This window comes from Eublepharis macularius, chromosome 10 (genome assembly GCF_028583425.1).
Source record: "Eublepharis macularius isolate TG4126 chromosome 10, MPM_Emac_v1.0, whole genome shotgun sequence".
In the NCBI taxonomy this organism is placed as follows: domain Eukaryota; kingdom Metazoa; phylum Chordata; class Lepidosauria; order Squamata; family Eublepharidae; genus Eublepharis; species Eublepharis macularius.
In genome coordinates this window covers 2,325,740-2,348,299 of record NC_072799.1, presented here as the reverse complement: position 1 = coordinate 2,348,299, position 22,560 = coordinate 2,325,740, and the positions used below count along the sequence as shown (strand labels likewise).

General features: G+C 53.3%; 1 protein-coding gene across 2 annotated transcripts in view; it reads right to left on the bottom strand.

Moving 5' to 3' along the window:
* Positions 1-728: 728 nt before the first annotated feature.
* PAIP2B (poly(A) binding protein interacting protein 2B) overlaps positions 729-22,560 on the bottom strand; it is a 45,461-nt gene continuing 23,629 nt past the window's right edge. For both annotated transcript variants that reach the window (XM_054989940.1, XM_054989941.1), the window contains 3 exons: positions 18,967-19,130; positions 5,275-5,451; positions 729-2,895 (listed from right to left, as the gene is read on the bottom strand). In XM_054989940.1, the coding sequence (XP_054845915.1) occupies positions 2,839-2,895; positions 5,275-5,451; positions 18,967-19,130 (398 nt within the window). In that variant the 3' untranslated portion in view covers positions 729-2,838. The remainder of the gene's footprint in view (positions 2,896-5,274; positions 5,452-18,966; positions 19,131-22,560) is intronic.

Here is a 22,560-nt window from a genome sequence, read left to right as displayed (position 1 = left end):
TGGTGTTGGAAGAGGGAAAGATGCCTGGCCTGGCCAACGACTGCCTCAAGAAGCACAGCTAAGGCCACGGAGAAGCAAAGCAAGGATTCATGCCACTTCCCACAGCGTTTTCACCAAAACTGGACTAGGGATACAGGCCGAGTGGCTGCTTAGCAGTTCAGGAAGGAATTTGGGGACAAATGACAGAGCGTCGCTTGTTGGGGATTTAGGATACAGAAATTCAGCCCACGGTTCTTCAAGTCCCTGACCTGAGCTCCTGCTGAGAGCCAGTTTGGTGTAGTGGCTAAGAAGGGCAGGTCTCTAAACTGGAGAACCGGATTTGATTCTCCGCTTGAAGCCAGCTGGGTGAACTTGGGTCAGCCACAGCTCTCTCAGCCACCCCCACCTCACAGGGTGATTGTTGTGAGGATAACAACACACTTTGTAGCCTGCTCTGAGTGGCATTAAGTTGTCCTGAAGGGTGGCATATAAATCAAATACTCAGTTCAGCATCTGCAGCCATTCCCATCATGCTCCACCTCTAGCCCTCCCTTTTGTGAGACTGCAGTCTTCTACAACTTTTGCCTCCTTTTCTTCCATGAACTCCTGCGAGTTCGTCCCTCCCACTTGGCACTGGCTGCCTGGAAGGGTACCCCCCCCCTTGAGGAGGCCACAAGGCCTCCAGGCAGCCCCCTCGCTCTGCAGGGCCCAGGGCCCCCCTCTGCCCCCTTCAGAAAGAACTCATCGCACCCAGCTCAAATCCGTTTTATTTTTAAGAATGCATTGTAGTAAAACTGGACAGCACATAATTGCAAGGGCTTCCTCAGAAAGAAACCAGATGCTGCAGAGTAGAGAGGAAAACCTGCAATTCTGAATTGTAGCAGTGAAGGCCTGGAAGAGGTCTGGCTTGGAGAAACCAAACAGCCACAAAGGGATTCAGTAAAGGGGCTGACCTTTTGCCATTGACCCTGCAGTAGGAAGCCACTGAAAAGGGGGGGGGGCGACCCCGGAAGGGACTCCGTGACCACCAAGTCTGATCCTCTTAACGGCAAGTTGGGGAGCCGCACTTCATCCAAGCAGCCCAGACAGCGGGCTCGCTCTCTTCAACCAAACCTGTTCCAATTGACGCTCAGTACACAAACATGGGGAGAAATGATAACACACACACACAAGGGGAGAAAGTAACAGTCTGCATTGAGGAGGAATCGGGTTTTAGGTGCAGGAGAACAAGCAAGCCTGAGCTCGCCTCCCTTCTTTTAAGGGCAGGGCCGTTCTAAACGGAGCCGCCCCCTCTTCCAGTTCCCTGCAGCAGAGATTGGTTCTGAGGGCGAGGAGCCCTGGCTGGCCCCTGGCAGTCACAGGGATGGAAAATGGGGTTGCTGTCATCCCCCCCAAAAGAAAGCAGCCCCCTCCCCCAAAAAAGTAGGGCAGTTTCAGGCAAAGCGGCCAGTCGGTTGATCTGGCTGAGTTGGCTGTGCTGATGGGGAACTGCTCCCCTCCCTAAACCTCTTCGGAGAGGCACTCCTGCCCCCCCCCCACCCATATATCCCTCCCTCCCCTCACCCTCCACTAGAAGATGCCGGGAGAAGGAGCAGGGTGGGCATGAGGGGTGGGTTAAGGACACGGGGTTAGGGGGGGGATGCGGCAAGGGATGCTTCTGCTTCCAGATCAAGCAGAAAGGGAAGAGCCAGACCTGCCCGGGAATTCATTTCAGCAGAGGAGGGCGCTGTGGCAAGCTAGGGAGGGGGAAGTGGAGGGCCGTGACTCCAAAGCCTGCTGCTGGAAGAGCTGCCCCACAGAACTCCAGGCAAGCTCTCTGGGGCAGCCGAACTCGGGGTGACCTGCGGGTAATTCCACGCTTGCCCAAGCAGCTCTCTCTGTGTCTGTGCAGATGGCAGCTTTCCAACCTGCAGGGGCAGGGAAGGGTGGGATGCTGGCAGAAGGGCAGCTACGGCAGCAGGCAGACCAATGGAGGGTCTGTGGCTTCAGCTCGTATTGACGAAGCAGCTGCCAGGTAAAGGAAGTTACCCTGTTGTTCCCGATTAAGGGTATTCTGTTGTGTGGGAAGAGGGGGGAAAGGAAGCGGAGATGGAGAAGGGAAGAACAGAAAACTTTCCACAAGGATGTACCCTCTCTCCCCCTTGGGGTCAGCATCTCTAGAACCTCCTGGAATCCGCCTGCCTCCCTGGGGTTAGGGGCAGTGTTCTCCACAGCCAGCAAGAAGAAATGGGGAGCAGGGACAAGATTCAAGCAAATCCCCCCAATCCCTCACACTCTCCACCCAAACTCCCCGAACAAGTTTGGCAGTGGGCACAGGCCTGTTTCCAGCCCACGTCCCACGCAGCAGCCACTTCCCCCAGGGCACTCAGCCTGCGCAAGAAAAGGGGCTGCTCCAAAGCCGGAAGCCGAAGCGCACAGAAGCCTGCTGAGGCCGGTCTGGCCTGCTAAGCTTTGAGGACTTCCGCCAAGAAGAGAGGCATCCCGGGCTCCTTGTCCTGGGCAACGTCCAAAGCATATCCGGTGGAGGGGGCTGGCGGGACAAGGGGGCAAGGATCCTGCTTGCAGCCAAGTCACACTCGTTGCTGTTTTAACGGAAGAAGAAAAAACCCCAAACCCTTGAAGGTGCCCCCACAGGACCCGGCCCCAGACTGCCACGCCCTGCTGTGGGCCTAGCTTTTTTGTCAGTTTGTTTCAAAATGTCCGCGATGCAGCAAGAAAAGAGGGATTAAGTAGCTGAAGAGCCCCGCAGATTTTCCCATGAGGAGTCTCTCTCCCACCACTACTTGCAGGGCCTGCTGTTCCCCACCCCACCCCACCCATCAAGGGGAAAAAATGTCTTTGTGAAGTTTGTCGGAAGGTTCAGTACTTCACTCCGGGGATGAACTCCTTGGCGTCGGGGTTTAAGGTGCTTTTGCTCTGAAAAAGAGGAGGGGGGAAAGGGGGAAGTGAGAAGGAGGCGCCCGCTGTTAATCCACCTCGAAGAATACGTTCCTGCAATCTGCAGTCCTGTCCTCTTCCCCCAAGAAGGCAGATGGGCTCTTCTAGTGGCTTAAGGTGACTTTTTAAAAATGCAGTTCTGCTTTGTTCAGGCTGCAGACCACAGCGCAGCCAGTCACACGAAGAATTCTGCGCAGAAAGCAATCGCTTGTCAAGCACTTCAGGTGTCCCCTCTTGTGGTGGAGCCTGACCTTCCCCTAAGGGAGCAGGTTCGCAGCTGGGGGGATCCGCTGGACCCAGGGTCTCCTGTTGGATAAGCAGCCGGAGGCAGTGGGGAGCAATGCCTTGCCACTGAGGTGCATGCCCCCATTTAGACTACCACAATGCACTCTGATATGGTAGGCTGCCTTTGAAGTCTATTGGGAAGCTACAGTTGGCACAGAATGTGGGAGCAGCTCGCGGTCTGCCTTCTGGCCCAATTCAAGTTGCTGGTATTGATCTTTAAAGCCCTGCGTCGCTTTAGGCCAGTAGAACTTAAGGACTGCCTACTCCCGTATGAACCTACCTGTTTACTCTGATCATCTTCAGAGGCCCTGCTTCGGGCGCCCCACTACCTGAGGCTAGACGGATCGCAACCCCAAAAAGGGCCTTCTCAGTCATGGTGCCAAAACTGTGGAACTCCCTCCCCGTCTGGTTTTGTTTGTTTCCCTCTATTATCTTCCACAACCAGGTAACGACTTCTCTGTTTTATTTGGTATTCCCTTACTGACCATCTGCCTGTTTATGTTTTTAGATCCAGAGGAGTTAGCCGTGTCAGTCTGTAGTTGCAAAAGAGTCCAGTAGCACCTTTAAGACTAACCAACTTTACTGTAGCATAAGCTTTTGAGAGCCACAGCTCTTTTTGTCAGATGCAACCGTCAGGTTGCATCTGACAGAGCTGTAGCTCTCGAAAGCTTATGCTACAATAAAGTTGCATCTGACGAAGAGAGCTGTGACTCTCAGAAGCTTATGCTACAATAAAGTTGCATCTGACGAGGAGAGCTGTAGCTCTCGAAAGCTTATGCTACAATAAAGTTGCATCTGATGAAAAGAGCTGTGGTTCTCGAAAGCTTATGCTACAATAAAGTTGCATCTGGCAAAGAGAGCTGTGGCTCTCGAAAGCTTATGCTACAATAAAGTTGCATCTGATGAAGAGAGCTGTGGTTCTCGAAAGCTTATGCTACAATAAAGTTGCATCTGACGAAGAGAGCTGTGACTCTCAGAAGCTTATGCTACAATAAAGTTGCATCTGACGAGGAGAGCTGTAGCTCTCGAAAGCTTATGCTACAATAAAGTTGCATCTGATGAAGAGAGCTGTGGTTCTCGAAAGCTTATGCTACAATAAAGTTGCATCTGATGAAGAGAGCTGTGGTTCTCGAAAGCTTATGCTACAATAAAGTTGCATCTGGCAAAGAGAGCTGTGGCTCTCGAAAGCTTATGCTACAACAAAGTTGGTTAGTTGGTTGTTGTGGGTTTTCCGGGCTGTATTGCCATGGTCTTGGCATTGTAGTTCCTGACGTCAGGAACTACAATGCCAAGACCACGGCAATACAGCCCGGAAAACCCACAACAACCATCGTTCTCCGGCCGTGAAAGCCTTCGACAATACAAGTTGGTTAGTCTTAAAGGTGCTATTGGACTCCTTACTATTTCCGTTTTTGATTACTGTTTTATACACACGTGCTCATCTACATACGTATACATGTGTAGGTACAACTGAGCTTCCTTCCTTTGCCCTCGCTCAGCGTCTTGCAGCCTGATGAAAGGCCCTGTAGGTGCTGTGCTACCTACGGTAGGTGATCTGGCCCAACACAGTCAAGCCCACCACGCAGAGAAACGGGCACCACGGCCTCGCGATCTGCAGCAAGGGGTTCCCAGGAGCAAACTCAAACAGATTTTTCATCCAAGTGCCTCCCAGCTCAGGAACAGAACCCAAAGAGCTAGAAGGGAACAGACTCTAATCCCTCTACAGTGAAAAAGGTAGAGAAGCATTTCCAGCCTCCCACCTGGCAAGGGTCTCTCTGATCTAACAGAACCAGCCCATCAGCAAAGAGGCAGGTGGGCCAAAGAGGCCGGCTCAAGAGGGAAAGGAAGATGGGAAGGGCTTCCTTGGAGCGGGTTCTCCTCTGGCTCAGGGCCCCCGAGCCTGGTGGAGACTCCCGAGTGAACGCTCCTTTCCTTGCCCCAGCCAGCCACCACTGAGGACTCCCCCAACCTCTTCTGCTTTGCTAGCAGTACCCGAACACACCTGGCCTCCTCTCTCACACACACTCAAATGCGTGAACTGCAGCCAGCCAGATCTGCGCCCCCAATACTCACCAAAATGTCTTCCGATACGTGGCTGTCACTGACCGAGAGCCCATTTAGCTGCTGCTGGAGCTGCCCGATGCCCTGGGGCAGGTCACGGGAGGGGATGAACCAGTCCTGGTCCTCTTCGTCCAGCATCTCCTGGAAACAGCGGTCAAGGAATTCCTGCTCCTGGAGCTCTTCCTCCACCTGTTTGGGAAGAGCAGCGGCAAGGAGGGTCACGCCAGCCACGCCGGAGCACGAGCGCGCCCCTCCCCCTTCTCACTGTGTGGCTCAGGCTGGGCAGCTACCTGGCCAGCAAGCGGGCAGCGGCTACTGAGAAGCCCTCCAGGAGGCGGCGACGGCCTGAACTACTCGAGTGGCCAAACCTATGGAATTAGCGAAGGCAGGCGAGGGGCACCTGGACGCTGAACTGGACGGAGCTTCCTAGACCGGACCTGGGAAGGCACTCGGGTTCTTGATGAGGCCCTATTACATCCCCACATTTAAATTCCCTGAGCACATCTTGTTCTAGGCTCCGTGAGAATCAGAAATACTTCCTGAGAAAGTGCAAGTGTCACAGAACACTTCCTCAAATACTCAAAAAACTGAATTGAACACACTAAGAATACAGAGGAATCACGTGCCGAAACCAGTCTGGGGCCGGGGAAGTTAAGTGTTCATTAGAAACCATTGTCATAGATCCAGAGGAGTTAGCCGTGTTAGTCTGCAGTAGCAAAATAGCAAAGAGTCCAGTAGCACCTTTAAGTCTAACCAACTTTATTGTAGCATAAGCTTTCGAGAATCACAGCTCCCTTCATCAGATGCATCATCAGCTTATGCTACAATAAAGTTGGTTAGTCTTAAAGGTGCTACTGGACTCTTTGCTATTTAAAAACCATTTCGGTTGAAGTGTCTTAGGTCAAGAGTATTCAAGCACCCACCCACTTTTCCTGGCAGCACCAAGGGCTTTTAAAAAGTGGGTAGAGCCCAGCAGGGCTTCTGATTGGCCACTGGAGATCTGGCTGAGCAGATTAAAAAAACACACACGCACATTGATTTCAGCTGCTGCTGCCACCACCACAGCACAAGGATCTCCACTGTGTAACTGAAGATAACGGCAATTCTCAACACGGCTGAATCTGGAGACTTGAACCATGAACAGACAGCACAAACTCCCGAATAATAGCAGCAGCACCTGTCACTTTAAGAAATGAACAGCTTCCGTGGTTACTGCCGGCCTTCAAGCCCTGGTCTCTGTCAGTAAAAGGCAGGGGGAGGAGGCAGGGTCCTTTCCAGGGCTGTCCTGGCCTTAGAGAGAGGATTCACCAGGGCCAGGCCCACCAGCAACCTCTGGATGACTTGCCACCACACCACTGGCATGTCTCATCCAGGTCCAGCTGCTCACGACCCTTCAACAGCAGCCCTTCGCAAAAGCCAGTGTGGTGCAGTAGTCAGGACTTCCAGGCTAGTTCCTCATCACCACTCTGCGTGGCAGCTCCGTGGGTGACCTTGGGCCAGTTTCACATTCGCCGCCTAACTTACCTTACAGAGTTGTTGTGAGTATAAAATAGAGGAAAGGAGAATGATGCAAGCTGTTCTGGGACTCCATTCTGAACAAGAGTGGGGTATAAATGAAATAAAGACAGCTGAAGATGAGGGCAGGTAAGAGGTCGGTCGGTTGGTGAGGGGGAAGTGGGACTCACAAACAGCTTGCTCAGGTTTGTTGCGACTCCGCTGAGAGTGTGCGTGCAAAAAATAATGGTCATTTATTTTTGTTCCTCATACGTGTGCCGGGGGGGGGGGGGGGGAGCTGCAGGGCAAACACTGGCTTCTCAAATGTTTTCTAAAAAGAGTACTTTCTGCTTTGATTACTTGCATCTGTGTGAAGAGTACATTCAAACACAGAGCTAAGGCACATCTGCCTTTGAGCTAAAGCCACAGGCAAAGGCAGCCACAGAGCCAAAGCGTGAACGATGGAACCATGATTCACGGGATCGGTGCCCAAAGCTCACAAGCAAGACAAGGCGGCTGTGGCCATGCCCTCATTTCTCTCCAGCACATCCTGTTCAGCAGCACACTGCCTCAGAACAAGGAGGCTCCATTCAGCCGTCCTCACTAAAGGCCACTGAGTGACTTCTCCTCCTCCCCCACTTCAAGGAATCTAAACTATTGGTCTTGTGTCAATGAATCCCGTATGCCTCTCCCGTAAACCGAATGAAGCTGATGGACCAACAACCAACAAAGGGAAACCTTCTTTACTCAACAAGTAATTAAATGGTGGAATTCACCACCAGTGGATACGGCGATAAGCACAAGCACGGATGGCTTTAAAAAGGCACCAGAGAGATTCACAGAGATGGTGGCCATCAATGGCTATGAGCCCTGGTGACTAAAGGGAACCTCCGTATTCAGAGGCAGTAAGCCCGTGATGGGATGCTAGAAGGCCACGTCAGGGAAAAGCCTCGGACTCTGTACCCTGTGTGTTGGCACGCCAGTAGAACCAGTTGGCTGCTCTGGGAAACAGGATGCTGGACTAGATGGGACTACTGGTCTGATCCAGAAGTCATGCTCTTAATTATGTGCCGTGTGACTGTTCTTTTGCCTGTCACACACTCTTCAAACACTCTTCACAATTCAAGCCCCCCTGTTCTGAACAGATTACGGGCCCTCTCCCTGTTCTTCTTGGGATGGGGCCATCGGAAACGTCCACAACAGTCCAAAATGTATCCAACGCTCTGGAGGAAGAGCAGCATTCAGGCCATGAGATTCTTCATCCTTTCCCTAATCATTCCCAAAACAGTGTCAGGCTTTGCCGGAGACTGCCCGGCAACAGTCCTTGACCCCAGATCAACAAGCTCCCTTCACCAGGAGATCCTTGGGATGCCAGTAAGTCTTCCCTTTTGGCCGTCAGGCACCATAGTTTCAGTGCAAGAACCACCAGCAACTACTTGGCTCCCACATTATGGAATGGCCTGCCCGAGGTTGTCAGGAAGGCTTCTATCGTTTTGCAGAAAGTGCAGAACCAATTGTTCAGGAGGGCGTTCTTGTAGAGGGAGCACACTATAGTATAAGGAGGACACTGGAGCCTATCGCAATGCTTATTGTACATATCACCCCTTTTTTACTGCAAGGCAACACCTTCTAGCTTCGCAACCACTCTTGCGTTGCAATATGTTAAGCCTGAGACCGTTTTTGACAGCATTTTTCCCAATTCTGTAATCCTAGCCCCACTGCATTGCTTCTTTATTAAAGTTTTTTTCTGTTCGACTGAGCTTCTTCTTGTATTGTAAGGTGGCTTGAGTCTCAGTGAGGAAGAAAGGCTACAAACTAAGTTAATAATCCAAATTTCACAGCGATTTAGCAGATTTTTAAAGGCGGTGTTCCTAAAAGTGCCACATGGTGGCAGCAGGCTCTCCCTTTAGGACATGCGATAGACCAAGTGTGAAAAGCCATTCTGGCCCCACCAGCCTTGTCCATCCTGGACAAAAATCACAAATTCTGGCATCCAAACTGCTCCAGGATGGGAAACAAACATGATGTGTTTTTCTGTCTAGTCACAGTTTAAAAAAAAAAAAACCTGCTCACTTATTCGACATGGGAACACCAGAGCTGTCTCAGACAACCCCCATCCTGTTTCCAGCAGTGGCCAGCAAAGTATTTAGGAAGTCCATCAAGAAAACACACACACACACACACACACACACACACACACACACGAGTTACTGGCACTGGAAAGTACACTGCCTCTGAACATGACGATGTTGTTTTGCTGTCATGGCTAAAACAGGGTTAACATACCTGTAACTTATGTTCATCGAGTTCTTCTGTGCTGACACACATGGGGACTGCGCAGGCGCAGGCCAGCCGCCGGAGAATTTTCTAGAGCTTCCATGGCTCCGAAGGGGCCGTTTGTCGCGCGCCTCAGCGACCGTTTTCCCGCCCAAACGGTCACGTGATCCTCCAGCGACCAAAGGCCCCTTCCCTCAGTTCTCCCTTGCCGCCGCTTGACCAACACACGTCAGCCATAACACCTTAAAAACACCAATTTCCGTTACAGCCAACACAGTATTGTGCATTGGAGTTCACAGCGGGGTAGGAGGGAGGGTTGTGTGTCAGCACAGAAGAACTCGATGAACATAAGTTACAGGTATGTTAACCCTGTTTTCATCTTCGTTCTTCTGTGCCTCCACACATGGGAGTGTACCAAGCTTCACACAATAAGGAAGGCGGGGGTGAAGTCCAACACAATTTTATTAAGCAAACAAGATCAACAATAAATAGATATGCATATATACATCTATGTAAAAATACTGTGTAAGGACACACAAATACTCAATATTTACATATATACACACCCCCAGGTACATATATACACACTTTCACTCAAGGGTACCCAACAGGTACGTCAAGGAAGTCAAACCAAAACTCCCTCAGGAAAAAAGGGAGTGTAAGACAGCCTTGGCCACAGATACATCCTGCTCCGCATTGACATCAACGGCGTAATGCCTGACAAAGGTGTCTGCAGAGGACCATGTGGCTGCTTTACAAATGTTAACCAGGGGCACCCCCCTGAGGAGTGCCGAAGAGGATGCTTGGGACCGCGTGGAGTGGGCTCTGACATGAAGCGGGCAAGCCACCCCTGCTAGGGAATAGGCCTTGCTAATGGCCGTCACAATCCACCTAGACAGGGTCTGCGAGGAAGCCCTGTTACCCTTGTCCTTGGCCCCAAAACATACAAACAGGTGAGGACTGGAGCGGAATCCCTTCGTCCTATCCAGGTAATAGGCTAGGGCCCTCTTCAAGTCTAGGGTATGGAGGGCCTTTTCCCCCTTAGAGGAGGGTTGAGGAAAGAAAGCAGGCAGTGAGATATCCTGCGAGAGGTGGAAGGCGGACACCACCTTGGGCAGGAACCCAAGGCAGGGACGCAGGACCACCTTGTTGGGATGAAACACAAGAAAGGGAGGGTCAGACCTCAGTGCAGACAGCTCACTGACCCTTCTGGCCGATGTGACGGCCACCAAGAATGCTACCTTGTAGGATAGCATATCCAAGGGGCATGTAGCCATCGGTTCAAATGGAGGCAACATGAGACGTGAGAGCACCAAGGACAGCGACCACTGAGGCACTGGCGCTGACACAGGTGGGTAAAGATTGTACATGCCCTTAAGGAACTGGCGGGATTGTGGGTGAGAAAACACCGTAGCACCCTCAACTCGGGTGTGAGCAGCTGATATCGCTGCCAGGTGGACCTTGAGGGAGGAAGCCTTCAAGCCCAGGCCACGCAAGTGGCACAAATACTCGAACACCACCCCCAAGGGACTGTTGTCAGGCACCACTCCTCTGGCAAGTGCCCAGAGCTCAAACCTGCGCCACTTGGCCGCATAAGCGCGCCTAGTGGATGGCCGACGAGCATTCAGGAGGACCCTCTGTACCTCGTCAGTAAAGCCTATCGGGGAGGAACGATCCGCCAAGCCGTTAGATGCAGCTTCCTTGGATCGTGGTGGACCAGGCTCCCGTTTAGGAGAAGGTCTTGCCGAGAGGGCAGACTCACATACGTCCGTTGGGACATCCGCAGGAGCTTCGGGAACCAAACCTGCCGTGGCCAGAAGGGGGCCACTAGGATGCAGTCCGTCCCGTCCTCCTCTATCTTGCACAAGACCCTGGGAATCAAGGGGAACGGAGGAAACATGTAGTGCAAGCCCTGCGTCCACGTAAACTGGAAGGCATCCCCAATAGAGAGGGGGTCGCTCCCTGCCCTGGAACAGAACGTGTGGGCCTTGGTGGTCGCCGCAGTGGCGAACACATCTATCACTGGATGACCCCACATCTGGAAGATCGGCCCAACGCACTCTACGTTCAGTTCCCATTCGTGTTCCAGTAAAGGGACCCTGCTGAGGGCATCTGCCCGGGCATTGTCCGACCCAGCCACGTGTATAGCACGGAGCGACACGCCGTTCTTGATAGCCCACTGCCAAGTGAGTGTGGCTTCCCGGCACAGGGCCATGGACACTGTGCCCCCCTGCTGATTCACGTAGTACATGGCAGTCGTGTTGTCCGTCTGCACCAAGACCTGACGATTTCTCAGCAGTGCTGTAAGAGACACAAGTGCGAAACGAATGGCCCTTAGTTCAAGCACATTGATATGGAGGGTCTTTTCCCTGTCAGACCAGACATCTTGCACCGACACATCACCACAGTAAGCCCCCCATCCCAACAGAGAGGCATCAGTGGTAACCGTGATGTCATGGTGTTGATACCCGAAAGGGGTCCCTCTAAACAAGTTGTCATCAGACAGCCACCAGTCCAAGGAGGAGAGGATGACCCTCGGGATAGAGAATTTGAGGGACGGAGGGTGCAGTAGAGCATCATACCTCCGCACAAACCAGTTCTGTAGAGGGCGCATACGCAGCCTAGCGAAAGGCACCACAGAGGTGGCCGCTGCCATATGCCCTAGTAAGCACTGGATAGTGCGCACAGACTGGAACCGGTTCCTTTTAAACATGGACACTAGACCCCTTAGGGACCGAGCCCTCTCCAAGGGGAGCAGGGCCTTACCCTCCACAGAGTCTAACAGTGCACCAATGTAGGACACCTTGCAGTTGGGCACCAGTTTGGATTTCTCCAAGTTCACCAGGAGCCCCAGGCGTTGGCAAGTGCTAAGTACCAAGCCAATGTCCTGCACCAGCCTAGACTCTGATTCAGCCACGATGAGCCAGTCATCGAGGTACGGAAAGATGGTACAGCCTTCTTCCCGTAGGAAGGAAACCACAGGGGCCACACATTTAGTGAACACTCGTGGGGCAGTGGACAGGCCAAAGGGGAGCACCTTATACCGGAAAACCCGTTGCCGGTAAACAAAGCTCAGGTACTTCCTGTGCTCCTTCCGTATGCCCACGTGAAAGTATGCGTCTTTTAAGTCAAGAACCGCAAACCAATCCCCCTGTTTTAGCAAGGCGATCACAGCCGCCAACGTTACCATTTTGAATTTGGTCACCTTGAGGAAGGCATTAAGGCCCCTCAGATCTAAGATGGGACGTAAGCCCCCATCCTTCTTAGGGACCAGGAAGAACCTAGAGAAGAATCCCTTTACAGAGTCCTCATAGGGCAATTCTTCCACAGCACCCTTGGCCAAGAGCGACACGATCTCCGCATCCAGCTCGGCCATAGTGTTATTGACAGCTGTCAGGGGTGAACTGCATCTAGGCAGCTCAACAAACTCCAGCCCGTATCCCAGTTCAACAATAGTTAAGACCCATGAGTCAGATGTTATTGACTCCCACTCAGAGAGGAGTGGACTAAGTCTGTCCGAAAAGTTCGGGGATACGGCTGGCGTGACCCGTCAGTACTGCCTCCCGGTGCCCTGCTGATCCTTCTGCTGGGCCGGTTGTTGTGCCGGACGAGGCTTGAAGGGCCGACGCCTCCTCTGCTGTTGTGCGGGAGGGTAGGGCCGCTGTTGGTAGGCAGGATACTGCTGGTAGCCCGGCCGCTGTTGATGGTATCTGCCCTGGTAATGGTAAGGGCCAGATCGGGGAGCGTACCGTGACCTGGAGGAGGGCTTGTCCGCTGGAGCCAGACCCAAAGACCGCGCCATCTGCCGGTCCTCCTTCTTTTTCTTCAGGGTCTCGTCGGTCGCTTTGGAAAAGAGCGAGTCCCCCTCAAATGGCATGCTCTCCACTCTGGAACGCACCTCTTGGGACAGGGCCGTAGACCGCAACCAGGAGTGGCGCCTGAGGACCACCGCCGAAGCCATCCCTCTAGCAGCAGTGTCAGCAGCGTGGCTTCCAGCGTTCATCTGCTGCTTAGACAGCCTCACAGCCTCTGTCTGCAGCAGGGACACCACAGCCTTCTGCTCAGGAGGGAGGTCTCGTGTATAGGATGCCAACTTCTCCCAGAGGTACAGCTGGTACCCTGCCATGATGGTCTGATAGTTGGCAATCCTCAGACCCAGGGAAGAAACAATGTACTGGCGCCTGCCCATGGCATCCAGTTTCTTGCCCTCCTTATCGGCAGGTACCGAGGAGTGACCCGATCGCCTGGGGTTGAACTCCTCTGTGACCAAGGAGGAAGGTGGAGGGTGTTTCACCAGCGCCGGCCAGGTACCCTGCTTGATCTTGTAGAGCTGCTCAATCCTCTTGGATGTTGGAGGTTGATCGCAGGGCACCTGCCATACCTTCTCCACGATTTCCTCAAGACCCTCGAGCATGGGGAAGCCAACGTATGCCGGGTTGTCTCCGTAAATGCGTTTGAGGAGCTTGTCCTTGGTCTGGGGAACTGCCGAGGAGATGTCCATCTCGAGAGCCTTGGCCATCCTTGCCATCTGGTCGGCGTAGATGCGGAGGTCCTCGAATGGCGAGTCCGCAGATGGTACCAGCTCCTCAGCTGGCGATGGTTCGGACCAGGACTCCGACTGGTAGCCGCCAAAGCTCTCCACATCCTCCTCATCGGAACCGAGCTGGGATTCCGGAACCTGGTGCGGAGGGGGAGCCCACGTCGACCTCGATGTCGAAGGCCTCGGTTCCGACACGGAGAAACCCGCAGGTGCCCCTTCCCACTGGCAATGGTATGGCGAGGGGAGGTAGGAGGCCTGTCGATGTCGGGACGCAGTGGACCGGGCCGATCGGACACTGTCCCCAGACCGACGTCGCTCACGACCGGCAGCTGGTGAAGATGGACGGGCAGGGGAAGGACGGCTCCGACGAGGAGACGGGCTCGGTTCCAGCCTCGGCGACCGAAGAGCAGGCGATGTTCGGATCCGACGGCGCGGGCTCGGCTCCGGTCCCGAAGAGAATTCTGCGGGCACCGTCTCGAAGGCCATCGGATCCGGCACCGGCACGGAGATGTCTTCTGGCTCCGGGGAATCCAGATGAGGGGAAGGCGTGTGAGGAAGCACGATGACCTCTTCCTGGGGAGCGGGATGCGGCGACCGGTGATGTTTGGTCTTCTTCTTCTTCTTCGCCGGTTCCGAAGAAGACCTCGGAACCGACGCGCTCCTCGCCTTCGAAGGGGACCTCGGCCTCGATCTCTTAGGTTTTACCGGAATCGACCCGGTCGTCGGTTCCGATCGGGGACTCGGTAGACGGATCCTCGGTTCCGATGTCGGTCTCGGATCCGACCTGGTGGAAGATGCGCTACGGGGCGGCCGCACCGGTCCCTGCGCTGGAGAGGCCGTTCTCGACGCCGAGGCACTCGGGGGACGCGGTTTCGACCCCGACCTCGCGGAGGCCACTGAGCCAGCTCTGGAATGCCGTTCGGCAGAGGGGCTAGGGCCGGCCTTGGAGGAGGGCAACGGGGCGCCTCCGGACATGACCTTCTGCCACAGGGAGGAGTTAAGACGGGCCTTGCGCTCCTGTCGGGCCTTGCTGGTGAAGCCCTGGCAAATCTTACAGGCCGTTACATTATGGGTCTCCCCCAAACAGAACAGGCACAGTTCATGGCCATCGGTCTTGGCCATTTTAGTGTGGCATTGGAGGCAATGCTTGAAGAGAGCCTTTGAGGCCATCTTCAGGGGCACGCGAAAGGAAGGTCAAAAACAGTCCGAGTCAAATTACCGAGTCCACAACAAAGTCCAAACGAGATCCGAAGAATAGTCGAGGTCACGAAGTCCGAAGTCAAAAGCCAAGCAATCAGTCAGAATAAAGCACGAAGCACAAAAGCACAGAGCAACGAAGCTCACGTTCTCTCCAAGCGGCGGCAAGAAGAGAACTGAGGGAAGGGGCCGTTGGTCGCTGGAGGATCACGTGACCGTTTGGGCGGGAAAACGGTCGCTGAGGCGCGCGACGAACGGCCCCTTCGGAGCCATGGAAGCTCTAGAAAATTCTCCGGCGGCTGGCCTGCGCCTGCGCAGTCCCCATGTGTGGAGGCACAGAAGAACGAAGATGAACAGCCAGTCAATAGGCCTACCGGCAAGATACCTGTGGGCTGCTGCTGGAACAAGGAACTGTACCTGGGCACTTACATGTACACAACACATGTACACAGCACATGTACACAGCACATGTATTGAGCTACTGTCCCCTCTCCTCTCACCCTTTCCAAGTGAGAAATGCAGGGCAGCGTGAGGCTGAGAGACCGTGACTTGCATTCAGGACAAGAATTAATCGCCTCCTCGCTGACCACAGCTCTGTTAAACCCCTCACCAAAGACCACTGCTACCATCAGCTCCAAGGACAAAAAACCTCAGAAGATCTCAGGCTCCCACATTCCCTCCCTCTCCATCCTGCATGGCTCTGACAAGGAAGTCTTCCTGGTTCACAACAAGCCACAGTTGTGTCTGTCCCAAACACAACAGCTTGCTTCTCAACAACAAGCTGTGGCTTGGAATCCTAGCTCAGAGGCACGAAACAAGCTGTACTTTGGTTTGCATGCCTGGTGCAAACCAGAAATCAGAGCTACATGTGAGGGAAGGCAAGAGGGAACACGCAAGCCCGGGGACTACCAAGGCCCATTCACGTACCATATACCAGCATTTGCTATTACATCTGAAGGCAGCTTGTAAATTCGCTGGCAATCTGTAGCGCACACAGCACGTAGCATGCCTCTGCCGGCACATTAAGTAGCAGCCACCTTTATGCCAAAGCTGCTCCCCGCAAATAAACACCTGTCCAAAAGGTTTCCATTCCAGCTCAGGAGAAATCCTTTTTGTATCCCTCATCCTTGAATGTCCTAACGCCTGTACTTTGCTCAGTGAATGCCTTTGCGATTATATTGCATTTTCAGTCACACTGCATAATCCGTCAGATCTCAAGGAGGACGGTGGCCTATAAATAAATGATAGTAAATACTATGGGGCTGCAGCTGCACTACAGTCCAAAGGCTCCTCGCCCGCCCCTGAGCACTTCGGTTTCTTAGGTGCTGCACAGAACCCAGTAGCGATGGCTGCTTGGGAAAGAAGGGAGTTCAGCCAAATGGCAGCAGAGCAGGAGAGGGGGGGCTGCAGAGCCCAGGAGACACCAGACGGAAGGAAGGGGCACCGCGGCAGCTCAGCAGGCAGGCACCTCCTGATCGGGGCTGCGGGGACACACCACAAAGGGGGCGAATGCCAGAATTAAAGGCATCTGCAGGTAGGGGGCAGCAGGGCCCAGAGCTTAAGAGCTGCCCCCGGGCCACACACTCAAAAGGCTCTTCCGAAGAATGAGAACTAACAAGCCAAATTCGGCTGCATTCCCATCCTGGGGGGCAGAGTGTGATCTGCGGACTGAGTTTGGAGCCTGGATTCCCCTGCCTCCCGGGTGCCCATGCTGCCTCTTCAGTATTTCTCTGAATGATCTTTCAAGTTCCTTCCCGTCATCCACTCCTCAGTCCCGATCAGGACCGCCCAGAGTGCGTGCCGAGGGCATGAGATGAGCGCCTGCTTGTGGAGCCCAGCCAGAGGCTGCCTCTTCCCTCCCCTCCTCGCTCCAGTGGATATTTACGCATCCTGCTTTCTGGCAGGCAGCAGAGATCTCTCCCCTCCACCCCTGCTGGTTTCAGGTTTCTTGTTTTCTGCAAACTCTCCCTGCCCAATGAGAGTCACAAAGGAAGGAAGGCGGGCCCGTCTTTCCCATCCTGGCAGGACTCCTCCTGCTGCAGAGGCTTTCCCTTCCACACTGCCACATCGCAAGCTTGGCATGCGGACAAAACCAGGGGAAAGCCAGGCGGTGCTTCCAGGGCCTGCCTCCAAGTGGATAGCTTAAGCCGTTCCAGGCCGCCTGGTTCACAAAGGCAGGAGGGAGAGGAACAGAAAATAGAGACAGTGGTTGTCTAAAAGGGGAACTGGCTAGCTGGACTCCATCCAATTTCATCCCCGTCCTTGGCCCTCTCTGGCTCCCTCACCTAGACTCTCCCTATGGACAAAGGGGATGAAGAGGGTCACTAAGAGGCAAGCAAGCTCAGGGCTAAGGTCTATGGGGGTAGAAGAGTCGAAAAATCCAGGCAAGAAGGCGTTGAGGGGAAGGGATAGCGACAAGAAGGGGCTCATGTGTCCCCTAGCGAAACAGCAGAGAAGGCTGAGGCTCCATGAGCCACGGAAGGCCAAGAACAATCTGAGCTTGGGGTGGGGGAACAGACAAGCACCGATGAAACAGACAGACGAGAACCCTGCACTGCAGAAGTGGGCGGGCAGGCAGGCAGGGAAAGACAGCTCTCCACCCGCTGCTCTGAAACCAAGCAGGGACCTGCTCCTGGAGAGATGTGGCTGGCTGCAAAGGAGCTGCCCAATCCCCAGCCGGCTGCAGCCCCCTCACTCAAGCACAGCCTCCCCAGCAGAGGAGCCTCTCGTCAGCTGCTGAATCTGGTGTCACTCTGGAAGGAGGCTCAACATGTTACCTTCCTCCACAGCTGTTTGGCAGCAAGCGCATCAGCGGCTATTTGTTTCCAAGTCCTGTCCAAGAGGCTGCTGCTTAGCTTGAAAGCCCTTCACAGCCACGGCCCTCCTTACAGCAGCCTCGGGGGCAGTCACAAGCAGGGGGCTCCAGGGGCTTCACTGAGGCAGGAACAGCCATTCCGGGCACAGAGCAGGACCCACAGTGACGACTGCCTCCCCCCCGCCCCGCCCCGAGGAGGGGCGAGCCCTTCTCCTTTCCATCTGGAAAGGGCATGCAACTCTGATCCTGCACTGGGCAGGGGGTTGGACTAGATGGTCTGTATGGCCCCTTCCCACTCTATGAAGTCTATGAACTCCCCGCACTAGGTTCTCTTGACACCAATCCCATTTTTCATGCCATTTTTAATGGGATGGTTTTATTTTTTTCGGGATTATATAGTGTTTACAATTATAGAGCCCAGGAAAAACAGGATAAAATGGTTTTAATTAAACCAGTTAAAAAATAAAGTTTATTATTATTATTATTGTTTTTACACCACTCCTCTTCCAAGGAGCTCAGAGCTACAGCGCAGGACAGTGTACAATAGTCTCCCCTCCTCTATTTTATCCTCACAACAACCCTGTGAGGTAGGTTAAGCTAAGAGGGTCTGACTGGCCCAAGATCACACAGGAAACTTCAGGGCAGAGCAGAGATTTGAACCCAGGTCTTCTGCGTCCTAGGCCAGCATTCTAACCACTACGCCACGCTGGCTCTCAGTTTCTAGCAGTCCAGAGACTTAGCGGTGCATCAACAGAGTCCAACAGAAGGTCACAACTCAGCAGAAAAGGAGGGGAGAAGAGCCGTTGAGTGGTTGGGCTGCAAATCAGAACTCTGCTGGTTCAACTCCCACCCCTGCCATGAGTGCAGCAGGCGGCCTTGGGGAAGCCATTCCTCTCCACCTGAACTCCCCAGCTGTATTATGGGGATAATAATAACTATGACTTTATATTGTCGAACAATGACTTTGTTCACTGCTCTGAGCTGGGCACTAACCTATCTAGAAGGGCGGTATACACGCACACTGATGTTGTTGTTAGAGGGGAGCTCCAGTGGTCTAAGGAAGGGAGGCTTTTCCCCACTTCACAATCACGCTTTCCAAGAACACTCCAGTCACTCTGCATGCGCTCTCTCAGCAACCGTGGCAACAGTTCCATAAAGCAGGCTGAGCTAAGAGTGAGCTAAGAGGCGATAACTTGCTCAACGTACTTGTGGCCAATGCGGAGGAGATCTTAACTGGGATCTCACCAGCTCTCCCTGCATGTACTTCCCTCCCCCTCAGAGTGAAAAGTGCCCCCAGCAGCAAGCAGATACAGATCAGAGAAGCATCCACGGGACAAGCCACCTGGGATATCAGCCATGCCACACCTGGCTGCCTTATTACCTGCCGGTTGAAGTCCTCCTCGTTCTCCATCCACATGTATTCCGCAAAGGGGTTGTTCTCCTTTTCATCATGTCCATTCACTACCTGGTCCTCCTTGGATTTTGCAGGTGTGGTGGAAGTCGTGGTGGTGTTCGCCACATTCGAACCATTCATCATTATGGAATCTGGCAGAGAAAAGGGCCAGGAAAACAACAAGAAAGAGATTACGAACCCCCATTAAAATTCTTCCTGCCTAGAGAAGAGGAGGTGGGATGGTATGCCAAATCCTTCACAATTAAAATGGCTTTGGTATTATCGAGAGCTTGTTCCTAGAGAGGCAGCAATTCTGGAATGATGAGAGGTGGTCTTGGGCTTAACAGAGAGGGAAGCAAGCCAGAAAGAACCATCACTGATATTTTGGAAAATGGAAGATAACTAAGATGGACTTCATTGTTTTTATGCGTGTGGCAGTAATACTTTGCCATAAACAGAGCTGGAGAGGAGGAAGCTAGAGACCTGGTTACCACAACAACCTGTGTGAACTTAATCATTCTCATTGGCTGGACCCTGCAGACCCCACTCAGCCAACAGCGATATTCTCCTTTGGCACAGGGAGCCTCTGACATCAGCAGAAGGAAAGCACCACCATCCGCAGAACAGACCCAGGGTTCCCACCCGGCGTGTCACAGGGGCTTGCTCCTACAGAACTGCGCTCTTCCCCCCACGACCTCTCCGGCTGACTCTGCACACCCCGGCTCCATCAATCTGCAGCCGGCCTTGGAAAAAAGCTGTTATCGCTTGCCCCAGCAAAAGCCACCTCCAGGGCGGCAGCAGCTCCCAGAGCAAACGCCACACTGCTGCTCTGCTAAGGTACGCTGCCAGCTGTGCCCTCTCCCTCTTTGCTCTCCAGACAGGAGGCCAGTAAGAAGCAAAGGAAGGCGACGATCCTGAGCGTGGTCACATGACAGTAAGCCTCCGAGTGAAGTCAATGGGCCTGACTTCTGAGCCTTGCGAACAGCCTGCCTACTCATGAGCAAACTGCCGGAAAGGAAGTAAAGGCCAAGCGAGGAGGTGTGGCTGAGAAGGGTAACAAGCAGAAGGTGGAGGAAGGTTTTATCTTGCTCCATGGCCATCTAACCAGAAAGGGAGTTGGGGCAAGGGACCAGGACCACTCACCGGGACCAAGGGGCCTCCGTGCCCATTTCACACTCTGGTGAACACCCTTCTTGTGCACAGGGAAAATGCCAGGTGCTCTGTGGTGCAGTTCAGGGCTTCCCTTAAATTTTGGATCTGGGTGGACTGGGAGGGAGACCGACTCATTTCCAGACCCTTCTCTTCTACACCCCCCCAATTATCCAATATTTATCAAAGCCGCGCCCCCCCCCCCACTTCCTATGAGTCGAAGCACTTCATTCAGCAGCAGAGAGTGATGGGAGGGGGCTCTCCGGGCACACTTCCCAAGGATCCTGATCTACTTCTGATGGCCAAGCAAAACCACTGAGAAAGAGCCTGAATGGCGGCCTGCTGAAAAGCCACTGGAACCTCTTGCTCAGCCATGAAGGCTCCGGTCCAGATCTTCCCAAGGTGGTCATCCAGTATCTGGGCTGAACTGCTTCAGACTGCAGAAGGAGGATCAGCTACTCCACATGAGATTCCTAGTATGTCAGGGGAAGAGTGCTGGTCTGGCCTTCTCCCTGATACGCTAGATTTCTATGGCATGACAGACAGTTCCAGCTCCGCCTCTCCCAGAGAAGGCCAACGGGAGCAGACGGGGCAAGGAAGGCAGCTGAAAACAGCTGAGAGCAGCAGTTAGAGGGGACAGAGCGGGGACCGTCTCAGGAGAAGCGTTCCGAGCTTGCAAAGGAAGCAACGTGAGTTAGAGATGATTTTGGAATCGATGAGTGATGCAGTGGTCTGGGATCAGAAGTTCAATTATTAGGAATAATATATCTCTGTGTTTGAGTCGTTCAAATGTTGCTGAAGTTGCAAATAAAGTTTAATTCCTGTTTAAACCCTGTTGACTGGATGTCTAGTGTCAGGGGGGAAATGTGTGCACACACACACCCTCAACTTTTCTGATTACGGCCAAGGAACTGAACTAACGACATGGCAGCAGCGTATAAAGGAAACAAGTACTGGGCTGCCAGACTCCAAAAGCCCTGCGCTAGCTGAGCAAGCGATGGCAAAGAAAGGAAACAGGGCCGCTCTGTCTAGTGACATCTCTGGAAAAGAGGAGAGAGGGGACGCCCCGGATGGGGAAGGGTCAGGGCTCTCTACCTGGTAAAGAGAGACAAGACGGGTGGCAATCGGGGGGGCTGCCTTAGCAGCCGGAATCCGTGAACCTGTGAAGAGGGATTCTGGGGGGGGGGGGGAGCAGTGTGTAAGGGCTCACATATGGGGAAGAATTTTCTTTTCTATCGAGGAACATTTAACTATAGGATCCCCATTTCAAGCCTGAAGTGGTACAGTCCAGACACTGTCCGACTGCCTTGGAGAGACGTACGCCTTCCAGCTGCTGCTACAAGGGTCCCCCCATTCCTCACTTCTGTTGCCTGCCGGCACTGTTTGTTTCCTTCATTTTTATCGCCCCAATGGGGATCCAAAGGGGCTTTGCTCATTCTCCTCTCCTCCATTTTATTCTGACAACCCTGTGAGGTAGGTTAGGATGAGAGTGTGTAACTGGCCCAAGGTCACCTGGCAAGCTTCCATGGCACAGCAGGGATTCGACCCTGGGTCCCCCAAATCCTAATCTGAGACCACTACACTACACTGTCTCAGTATGACTACAGTAATCAGGCAGCCTACCTCACAGGAACGTTGAGCAAGAAATTTAATTACTGTCAGGAACTCTACAAAGTGGTACAGAAATACAAAAATCTATCGCCAGATCCGCACGCGCGCACGCACGCACACACACACTGGATAAGCCTAGCCTCGTCCCCACAACATTCCTGCCTTCTCAGGCAGGCCAACAGCTACACAGCAGCAGGAAGCCAATTCCAGCTGAAAGCCTGAATCCTGCCTACACGGGACGTATCATGCAAATTATTATGCATGCCCACATCTGCTGAAGCCTAGTTTCCATGCTGGAAAATCCAGCTGCTGCGCTCCAAATTAAACAATGCCTTTTATTAATATTTATTCAGGCTAAGCAGCCCCAAGGAAGACCGCACTCCCAACAGACAGTGTATGTGAAGCACTAGAGCTAGAGAGTTTGAAAGTGAAAAACACACATGGCAGAGAAAACTGCAGCAGAATGAAAACACCGGGAAGCTGGAGGGAGCACGTTATTCATGCACAAAGTGCAGGTTTTTTACAGACACGCATCAGCTAGAACTTGAGCTACAGATGAATCCTGGACACTTTGCAACAGCGGGATAAGCTGCAGCTCCCACCCAGTGCGTGGGACGCAGGAGACCCAAGGGCAAGTAGCCACCTCAGCTACGGACGCTTGGGAAAAAGTCAACCCTCAGTCACTCATCTGTAAAATGGGAACACAGCTGCCTACCCGACAGGGGCTGTTGTAAAAATCCACACAATGAGAGAAACAATACTTCTCCATTGTCAGCAGGCTCTAGAAGCCTTAAAGTGAAATCCATAAAAATGCCTCCCTTC